This window comes from Melopsittacus undulatus, chromosome 11, assembly GCF_012275295.1.
Source record: "Melopsittacus undulatus isolate bMelUnd1 chromosome 11, bMelUnd1.mat.Z, whole genome shotgun sequence".
Lineage (NCBI taxonomy): Eukaryota > Metazoa > Chordata > Aves > Psittaciformes > Psittaculidae > Melopsittacus > Melopsittacus undulatus.
The window spans coordinates 5548104-5558840 of record NC_047537.1 but is presented as its reverse complement, the minus strand read 5'-3'; the positions used below and the strand labels follow the sequence as shown (position 1 = coordinate 5558840).

General features: G+C 58.2%; 1 protein-coding gene across 1 annotated transcript; it reads right to left on the bottom strand.

The window, feature by feature from the left end:
• Window positions 1-8629: 8629 nt before the first annotated feature.
• On the bottom strand, window positions 8630-10275 carry IER5L (immediate early response 5 like). Its single transcript, XM_034067608.1, has one exon. The coding sequence runs from the start codon at window positions 10203-10205 to the stop codon at window positions 9207-9209; it is 999 nt and encodes a 332-aa protein (XP_033923499.1). The 5' UTR covers window positions 10206-10275; the 3' UTR covers window positions 8630-9206.
• Window positions 10276-10737: the final 462 nt, after the last annotated feature.

The following is a 10737-nucleotide window of genomic DNA, read 5'->3' as shown; positions in this document are numbered from 1 at the left end:
GGATTTGGGCTCCTCAATGCTCACTGCATGCACACCCATGAGAACAGGATGGGGTCCTGTGGGAATGGCACTGCAAGGCCTGGATCCACTGGCACCGAGGGGTGTGTTTAGGTCCTCCTGAGCTCATACCTGCTCCTTTCAATAACAATAGATTAAGGATGTGGTCAAGGATTTGCTGAGCCTACAGATGGAGGCAGCAGAGAAGGCAGAGGAGCAGTTCCACATCAGTCCATCTGTTTCTAACCCATCAGGGAGAGATAAACCCCAGCAGACTGCACCGCCCAAGTCAAGGTACCCAAATCCTCTGTTTTGAAATGAATTCCTCCTTAGTTTTATGTGTAGAAACAGGGATTTGAGAGGGTGAGGTCTGTGGTGCTGAGCCCAGCCTCACGGTTGCGTGGTTGTGCAGCTATAGAGCACTTGATTTATGCAGAGTTAATGAGGTACCCAGCACTGTGCTTCTACAGCCTTGTGTAGACACACACCACTTGGGTTTCAAGAGGTAATGCTGCTAAAGAGAATATGATGCTGTACTATTGCTACAAGAGCAAAGCATTCCAATATTCCAAAGACTCGATATGTCCTGTAATGGCTACAAGCTACATCAAACTGACTGGTGTGGTGGTTAGAAAGGAATTCCAGCTAGATTATAAGGTACTGGAAGGTATTCTTTTATGGGGCACTGGCTGATCAAGCAACTGCTCTGCACAGGGTTTCCTTTCCCATGTTCAGAGCATATACCTTTATCAGTTCAGGTATTGCATCTCCCCTGTGCAAAAACTCCCTTGTAGGCAAGAATAAAACTTACAAAAAGGCTGTTACAGAGATCATCAGCTCTCTATTTGATAGCTTGGAATATGCTCCACTAGCACCTGAGTTCAGTCTTCTCCAAATTACAGTGGAGGATTTGCCTGTATCTTGCTGATCCATCCACATTTTAATTTCCTCTGCACGGATACATATTGCAGGATGCTGGAAATCCCCAAGCCCACTGGAGCTGCAAGACTGGATGTTTCATCCTGTAGCACCAATAAAATGTTAATGCATACTAATAGCAACAGCAAAGGGGTTGATGGAGCGAGCTTGGAAGTGTTTTGTAATTGCCAGGGTCTCTGTGTCACAGTGAATTTGGGGTTAGAGTGACCAAGTGTTGCACTTTGTCAACACAGGAGAAGAAAACCCCTCAAATATACCCTGAAAGGACTCATTTTTACAATGAAAGGGGGAAGATGGGAGAGGAGTCCCTGGGGAGAGACTCAAACAGATAGTGCATACACACTGGTTTGGATGGATTCAGACATGGGTTCGGTTGCTGACTGTACCACAGACCCCCACTGTGACCTTCACTACGGGCATCGCCTCAGTTTCCCACCTGGAGACCAGGAATAAAAGCGTTGTCCTGCTTTATAAACCCAGGAAATCTGGCCATGAGGTGACATAAATGCATCAGGAACATGAAATCCAGGGAGCTGGGGGTGGCTTCCCTGTGCATTGAGCTGTGTGGCTGGAGCATCTCAACTTCGACAGCTCCTCTTCTTCCTGCTCAGCCCAGCCTGGTGGTGTGGTCCTGGTTACTGCAGCCTAACGTATTTATATCTATATTATATATGTAATATAGAGAGATAGATTAATTTGAAACTGGGGTCAGAGGGACCAGGTTTCCTCCATCTCGCAGCATTCCCATGGGCTGTTCTTGCTGGAGCTGCCACCCTTCAGTTGTGCCTGTCCTGAACACACATCTCTGGGATGCTCCAGTCGCTGCCTGTTGGTGTTGGAGGACCATGGGACAATAAGATATCAGTGATGCTGTGGAGATCACCCCCTGGAAGCAGCCCCACTCCAGGAACCACTGATTCCCTATAGCTGGTGATCAGTTCCCCTGTTTCTTACACTGGATTGGAGCTTGTGGTCTCCATGGGTTCATGGGCAGAAGGGAAGAGCCTGGATGACCACAGTGCTGCTTGTTTTAATGGATGTGCTCCAAAACCTGGGGCTTTTCCAGAGTCAACAGATCCCGAGCCAAGGTAAAAGCCAGAGGCATTGCCTAACCCCGCAGCACTGGAGGGCCGGGCTGCAGAAGCTCTGCATGTAAATGCTCCTTAAACAATGTTAGGCTGAGTTAATCCAGTGGTAGCTCCAGGGGGACAAACTGGAGGCTCAATCCTCGCCCTTATCTCTCCTCATCACCGAGCCAGAGGATGGATTCCTGTGCTACAGAGCCTGGGATGTTCCCAGCTTTTGGGGCTTTCTAACCATGTTCTTGTCTCTGGTTCATATGGGGTGGAAGAGCCAGGATGTTCCTGTTGCTGTGGGGACCACAAGTATGGCCTTTGGTGGGGGGAGGTGGGTGATGGAGGAGAGCAGCTGTGGAGCCTGGACATGGGGGTTGGCCTCTGGTCCTGAGAGTCCTTCAGGCTTTAGTGGTACCCATATGACCACATGCAAGGTGCTGCTTTGCTCTGTATGGGCTCATCCCACATCCTCACCCGAGTTATAGAATCATAGAATGGTTTGGGTTGGAAGGGACCTTAAGATCATCCAGTTCCAACCCCCTGCCAGGGGCAGGGATGCCTCACACTACACCATATTGCCCAAGGCTCTGTCCAACCCGGCCTTGAACACTGCCAGGGATGGAGCATTCACTTCTCTGGGCACCCTGTGCCAGTGCCTCAGCATCCTCACAGGGAAGAGCTTCTTCCTTATATCCAGCCTGAGCTTCCCCTGTTTCAGTTGAAACCCATTCCCCCATTTCCTATGACTCTTTCCTTTGCCTGCACCAGCATGGGGCAAAGCCTCTCTCTTCACTCACTTACTTTGGGCTGGTGTTGCCTCTCCATCACCAAAGCAAATGAGACAGAGAGCTCCTGAATCACCAGTCCCTGAGCTCTGCATCCAGCTCTGAGCTAGCAGGGAGCCCACAGAGTATCCCTGGATCCTGAGCATTCCGTTTGCACAGGGGTTAGGAGCAGGTTCCTGTTGGGAGTGCACAGCCCCAGACCCTGCTGCAGTGAGAAGTGGGCATGGGCAGGACAGGTTGTGGTGGTGGTGATGGTTTTACTCATCCTCACCAGGGAGCAGAGGAAGGACAAAAGGCAGAGCGGAGCAGGGCAATGGGATGGGTGAGGAGGTGAAAGAGGAGTGTGCAGGATTCCATTGGGGAGCTTGGGAGGAGGAGATGTTGTGAGCAAACAGTCGGTTCCCAGAGCAGAACTTCCCCATCTCCAGTTTCAGCATTCCCTTCACATCAACATCCGCTTTCATGTTGTAAAACGTGGGGAAAAAGGGAGGAAAGGAAGCAGCTTCACATGTTCTAATGCAAAACCCTCATTTTGGTGAAGGGAAAGGAGGGGGAAGAGCATCTTTAGTGGGAGTTTATGAAAACCAAGCTCCCAAATGAAGGTGTAGGAACGCTCAGGGTCCTGAGACAGGGATGGCTGCTCAGGGCTGAGCACCAGCCCCACACCGAGGCCAGCCCCAGCCTTTAGAGATGTGTTTGCTTTACCCTGTCTGGGGAGAATGGGAAGTGGATTTGATTGGGATGTGCCTCTGCAGCCCCTGTCCCTGTTTCCCACATCAGGAAGGTGGGAGCAGGGGCCACAGTGATGATCTGGATGTTTTCTCCAACCCAGTTGATTCTTTGAGTCTATTCTATGATTCTGTTCTATGAATCTGCTGCACTCTGAGGTATGTGAATTCCCGTTAGTTGGACACAACAGGAGCAGAGGGAAAACGCTTCCCTTCCATCCATGGGTCTGGTCTGAAGGGGACCTGCAGCCTGAAGGGGTGACCTCAGTCCCATAAGAGCAGCTGGAGTTGGGGAGCAAGGAGCAGGGTCACAGCAGCATCCCAGGCAGCTCATGGGGGTTTCATCCCCATGGGAAAGCCCTTTCCCCTCCTCTGGGCAGCAGCACTCACAGGGTTAAGGCTCTGCATCACCCCACAGGTGTGGGTCAGTGCTCTTGATGATGGGGCAGGATAAGAGCAGGGTTTGATGGGGCTGTTCCTCTGTGTGCTCCTCTCCTTCCTCTGCAGGGCACGGAGCAAGTTGGTGCCTTCCCTGAGGAAGAGGAGCTGGGGCAGTTCTGCCTCTGGGCCTGGCTGGCTCCTCTCCATGCCAACCTCTGGGTGCTCTTTGGCACTGGAGGAGCTCCTGGATGAGCTCGTGGCTCCCTGACCTGCCCAGCATGAAAACCCTGAGAGCAGCTCGGCTGGAAGTGCCCTTGTCTTAAGGAGCACCTGGAGAAGCGTTTGTCCTCCAAGGGCCCCATCCACCAGTGCTGCAAACCTGCCCCAGGCCTTCCTGCAAGGGAAGCAGGATGGTCACAGACAGGGATACCGGGAGCCGGAGCCCAGGTGAGCCCATTGCTGGGTTATGGATTGTCCTTGGCTGAGCTGTGTTAGTCCCAGTGTGGAGCTGTTTCCCCCTTTCCCAGGTTGCGGGGTCAGTAGGTCCATCCCTGGAGAACCTTACTTGGGTGTATGTGATGGGAAGGTGGCTGAGGGGCTCTATGTACCCCTGTTTGTTGCAGGGATCCGCCCGAGCTTGCGCCTTTGTGGTACCAGCAAACCCCAATGCACCCAATGTGGGCATCTCATGATGGCTGGGGGAGGTTGTTGCTTCTCCTACTGCACACCAGAGCTCCTGGTGCGTGGATGGTGGCAGCGATGCACTGCTGAGGTGCTTGCTTTGTGCTCAGCATCCATTGCTTCTCTGCAAGGGCTTGTTTTGCTCTCATTGCTCCTTTGGGTTGGTTTTGCTGCTGGATGCAGGGGCAGCATCTTCTGCCACACAACAGCCTCCTCTTAACTTTCCCACCGCGTGCTGCAAGCCCAGGGTAGGCAACATTAATCATGGTATCTATAAGCAGGCTATAGAAAGGCCAAGTGTGAATAATTACTGCTCAGATGCTAATTACCCAGACCAAGCCCAACATGTTCGACACCCCCTGAATGGGAGCAGCCTCTTGGCCACGTTGCTGTGGCCCCTATAGCTCTCCTACTGCTCTCTCTACTCCAAGCATCTGCTAACGTGTGCATGTCCCCAGATGTAGTTGTTCCTGCCTGGGGAGGTGAGATGGGAGGGATCTGGGGGGTTGAAGGTGGCCGGATCCTGTGCTGGGATCAGCAGAGATGTTCTGCTATGGGCTGGGTGCAGATTGTTCTTGGTCCTCTTGGTTCAGGAGGATGTGGATCAGCTCCATCAGTGCCTGGGACCTGGTGCCCCATTCATGGTGCAAGGGTGGGTTTTCCTTGGGGAAGCTTGGAGCTATGGACAGAGCTGAGGGGGGGTCAGCTCTCCATCACTATGTCCATCCTTGTCCCCCCCGGCACAGAGGGACCTGTTGGGTGAGCAGTGGTGTCCCCTGCAGGCAGACCCGCTCCGCCGGCTGCTGGCTTTGGCACTGGATTGGAGGTCCAAGTCCCTAATGCCTGTTCTGAGCCCTCCAAACGCCCATGGGTTGCTGCTGGTGTTGGGGACTGCGCTGCCCCTCTGCTGCCAGCGAGCCCAGCTCAGCCCCGTGGGGGTCAGGGGGATGAATGGGGAACAGGGTCTGACCCTCCTGCTCTGGATCAGGCGCTTGCACTATTGGTTGAGGTCCTGCTTGTGCTACTGGGGGCAGCATCTTCCCCCCCACCCCCGGGCAGGGTCACTCTTCCCCCAGACCAAAGGGTATCAGTGGGGGGATGCTGAGGACACCCCAAACCCTGGGTCTGCCCATGGAGAGTGTTGTTGATGGTGAAGGGGAGGCTGCAGCTCTCGTGGCCGGTGATGTGTGCACGGAGATGCCACAGACACCTCTTGCATTGCCCTGTCTCCCACCTCCCAGCCTTGTACCAGCCAAACCCATCCCCAGACCCCCCCAGTGCCTTGCTCCGGGGCTGCCAGGCACAGAACCCTGGCAATGCCCATTCACCCCCAGCCGAAGCACAGGGTTTAGGGAAGGATTTTGGGGTCAAACCCTTCAGCATCAGTGATGTTGGGCAGCACTGGGGCACTTGAGCCATGCTGGGGGCAGATCTGGGATGGGGATTGGCAGGGACATGGGAGCAGAGCTCAAGGTCCTTGGGTCCTCCACCCTGCCCTTGTGTTGAGCATCTCCCACTGGAGACAGGGACTAATGGGATGTGGGGCTGAGGCAGAGCCCCCCCACCCCCGGCAGCACCCAGGGGCATCAGCAGAGACGGGAAGGGATCAAAACATTTTGTGCCTGGGAGATGAGGAGCGAGAGTGAGGATGGGCTTGTGTTGGGGGTGCAACCTTCCCCTGTCACCTCCCTTCTAGCCTCAATGCTTCTGCCATCATGATTAATTTATCAGATACTTATGAATATGCAGATGAGCCTCTGGTTTCCAGGCTCTGCTTTCAAGAGAGAGGCTGTGTGTGTGTGATGGGCTTTCTGCTGCTGCCGCCTTCGTAAGGAGAGAAATGTCATGGACCAGGGCTTGAGATAAATAAATAACGGCTGTGCCGGGAGCGCCGGAGTCCTTGTGGCTCCTTGGAACTGCGGGATCGGCCCGTTCCTCAGTGTCAGGGGTACCCATCCATATGCCCCCTATTTCTCCCCCACCCCATATGGGTACTGGTGATGTAAAAAGCATCTTTACCCATTGCAGCCTTTAAAACCTTGACTGAGCCCCAGAAACTTCCACTGTGAGCGGGGGTGAGGGCTGGTTCCCCCCAGAAAGGGGAGGTTCGGAGGGATGGGGGGATTGGGATCTGCAGGAATGGGGGTTCTCTAATTGATGGTCTCTTTACCCCAAGGTCTGGGAGATGGGGAGCAGAATGGGAGGATGATGAGGGTGTGGATGTGGCTGTTGGGTTAAGTGAGATCTGCCCCTCTCTGTCTGGGCTGCCTGGGGCAGGAGCTCTTTGGGTGCATCACCCACTGTGCTGACCTGTGGGCACCCGCAGAAGCACCTGAGGCTTAAAACTTGCCTTAAATACCGCGTCTGGCAGTCAGGGCTGGGTGTGCAGGAGCTGCTGATCCTGCTGCTGGATGGAGCCGGGGGGCAACGGGACGAGAGATGCTGGGGAGCCTCGGGGCTGCTCCAGGCTTGGAGCAGGGAGAGGGGCTCCGTGAGTGACTCCCCCCCGGTCCAAGCATCCAGCTCCGGGTTCGGCAGAGCGCTGAGCCCGGCGGTTACAGGGTTTATGTAGTTAATGGTAATGTATTTCCTGGGTCTCTTCTGGGGGGAGCGGACCCTGGTGCAGCGGGGGTCCCGTCGTGTCCCCCCGCACCGGGGCGCTGCAGCACCCGCGATGGGCGCCAGGGGGCGCTGCGGGCGCGGGGCCGGGGGGGTCGCTCCGGCTCTAAGGTGCCCGCAGGACCCCAGCCCCCCCCCCAAGCTCCCCACATCCCATCTTTGGGGTCTTTCCCTTCGGGAGAGGGGCGGGATGATGCGTGGGGATGAGGAGGGGGCTTTGGTTTGTGGTGGTTCTGAGCGGGGGGTCCCGGGGTGCTGGGAGAGGGGTTGTCCCGGAGGTGCGGGGGGCAGAGGAGCGGCGGCTGCTGCGGGATTTGCACTGGATGCGGGAAAATGTGCGTTTTGCAGGGGGTTTAAATAAGAGTGATGGTAATGATAATTCTCACCTTCTAAGGGGGGGGGGCTTCGAGTATTTGGTGTAAAGGAGGGAAAAATATATATAATATATATATTAAATGTATGTATAGAAAGTGGGGGGGGATGAGAGGAACCCCTCACGCATCACCGAGCGGCCCCGCGCGGCGCTGACTAACTCCAAGTTAAACTTCCCGAGCGCACTGGGAGCAGCGCAGGGGGCAGAGCAGGGGGGGTCCCACAGAGACCCCCCCAAGGGGCCCCTTCCCCACCTGGGACGCGCTTTGCGATCGCCTCCAGCCCTGGGGGGGGGGGGGGGGGTCGGAGATGGGGGGCAGAGTGAAGGGGGAGGGGAAAAGGGGGTTTACTGAAGTTGGGGGGGGGTCGGAGCATCCCCAAAGGCTCCCCCCCCATCCCGCTTCGGGGCGAAGCCATGGGTCGGGACAGGGGCTTCCTCGGGCTGTGGCTGTGAAGGAAAGTGAGGGCACAGCAAGTTTATACCCGACTTTTTATTAAGGTTATAAATTTAAACAAATCTGGACAGTTTTAGCCGGTACAATTCGGTGTGCACAAAAACACAGGGTTACAAACAAAGAAAAAGGGGGGAAATAGCGAAAAGAAAAAGACCCCAACAGCCCGTTTAGCAAAGCATCCTCAGTCACACACAGCGCGGAGCCCGTGAAGTTGGGAGTGGGCTGGCTGCAAAAGACACAAACAGAACCAAAGGCAAGGAGGGGAGGCCGAGCAGAAAACCACCTTTTTACAACAAAAGGTTCTCCTTTCAAAGGAAAAAAAGCTAATAATTAATATCTAGGGATCTAAACCCAGGGGTTGCACAGAGAGCCCTTCACAGGAGCGAGCGACGCTCGGACGGGAACAGTTGAACTTTAAGGAGAAAAGGGGGGGAAGAGTGAGCCGCGGGACACGGTTACCTGCGGCACCGCAGGCGCACACTGAGGCGGAGGCTGCCGGGGGCGCTTCCCCTTCCCAAACCCCCCCCCCCCCCCTTCCTCCTTTACCCCCATCCCCAAACGCAGCTCCCGGAGCCCTCCTGGGTTCTCCCGCTGGGAACGGGGAGGAAAAGTTGGACGGTTCCTGCCCTGCGATCCGTGCCCGGCCGCGGGCGCTGCCCCCTCCCCGCATCCGCAACGGGGTCCCGAGGGGCCGGGCGCTGGGTCCCGGGGCCGGGCCGGGGGGGTCCCGGTTCTCACGTGGCGCTGCCACCGGTAGCACCGGCCCCGGGGAGAGCCCGAGCGGACAAAGAGGATTATTTAAGTGGGGGCTCCGCTGTTGGCTTCTGTTGTTTTGTTTTCGTTTGTTTGTTACATTTTTTGTTTGCTTTCTCTGATTGTTTCCCCCACCCCCTGTAAAAACAAAGTCCCCACGGCTCAGGTTTTGGTTTCTTTATTGTACAATTTATAAAACACTAGCGTGGCTCTGCCCTCCCACCCCCCCTGCGCACCCCTCGGCACCCCCCACACCCCCCTTCCCCTCACCCCGACCTCCCCCCTCCCCGCCTTTGTTTCAGGGTCCCCCCACTCCGGAGCCGCTGTCCCCTCGGATCGCACCCCCGTTTTCCAACCCCCCCCCCCTTCCTGCTTCCAACCCCGTGTCCCCCCCACCCTCTCTTTGCTCCCCGCTCCTCTCTAAAACGCGACGATGGCCCGAGTCCAGGCTCCCAGGCTCGCCAGCGCCTGCTTGCCGCACAGCTGCCCGTTGAGGGGCTGCTCCGAGTCCGCCTGCTGCCGGCTCACCAGCCCCGTGAAACCGGAGCCGAAGATGGAGATCAAGTTGGAGATGTTGGAAGAGTCCTGGGGGTGCTCGGCGCTGTACTCCTCGAAACGGGCGCGTTTGGTGCACGGGGCGAAGGGGGGGCCGCCCGCCACCCCGCCTCCCCCCGGCTCCCCTTCCTCCACCCCCTCCTCTTCCTCCTCCTGCCCCGGGTAATACTTGCGCTTGGTGCCCGGTGCGGGCGGCGGGGAGGCGAGCCCCGCTACCGGCTGGCAGCAGCAGGGGCACTGCGAGCAGCAGTCCTGGTGCAAGTACCCGTTCTCCACCGTGGTCACGACGTGAGTGTCCAAATCCAGCACCGTGGTGCGGCTGCTACAGTGCGGTACCCCCCCGGTCCCGAAGTCACAACCGGCAGCGTAGAGCAGCCCCGGGGCCGCGCTGCTTCCACCACCACCACCACCACCGGGACCGGCGCTGCCGGCGGCCCGGTAGAAGCCCGGGGACGAGTCTCTGCAGGGCGCTCTCTGCAGCTCCGGGGGTGCCGCACACACCGGCCCCTCCAGCAGCTCCGCACCGCCCCGCACCGCCGCGCAGCTCCGCACCTCGCGGTCCTGCGTGTCTGCGGGCAGCGGCAGGACCGGCAGCTCCGGCGGGGCGGGGGGCGGCGGGCAGGCGGGCATGGCGAGGAGCGGGGCTCCGTCCGGGTAGTGCTGCTGCTGGCGGCGGTAGAGCTCGGCGTAGCGCTCGCTCAGGTAGAGCTGCCGGGCGTTGCGGAGCACATAGGAGACGAGCAGGTTCTTGTGGAGCTTGATGCCGCCTCGCTGAGTGCGGGAGCTGTGGATCTTCCGCAGGGAAATACTGATCAAACTCTGCGCATCGAGGGTGCTCTCCATCCTCCTCCGGCCCCTCAGCATCTGCTCTCGCCACCCGCGCAGTCAGGCACCCCGGCCCGCATCCACACGGGAGGTGCGGAGGGTCGGGAATGGGGGGGGGGGGGGGGGGGGGGGGGGAGAGAAAATAAACCGGGAGGATAAAGAAGCGGAGGGAGGTGGGGGAGGGAAGAGAAGGGGAAGGGGAGAGGGGGAGGGGGCAGCGCCTGAGGCCGCTGGAGAGGGGAACACAGAGCTCAGGGGGCGGCCAGCGGCGGGAGCAGCGCGGGCATCGCCGTGCGCGCCGGTGGCTCCCGCTGCTGCTGCCGCGAGCCGTGCGGGACCGGCGCGTGCAGGCACCGCCGCGCGCGCGCCCCCGCCCTCCTCCTCCCCCCCCCCCCCCCCCACCCCCTCTTAGGCCACGCCCCCCTCCCCAAACCCCGCCCACCCCGCGCGCTCGCGCGCCGGCCCCGCCCCCTCGCTCCCCTCCACGAAGCCCCGCCCCTCCCGCCCTCGCGCTCAGCCCGTACCTGTCGCGCAGAGGCACTGAACGCCCTCCCGCCCTGCCCCAGCCTTT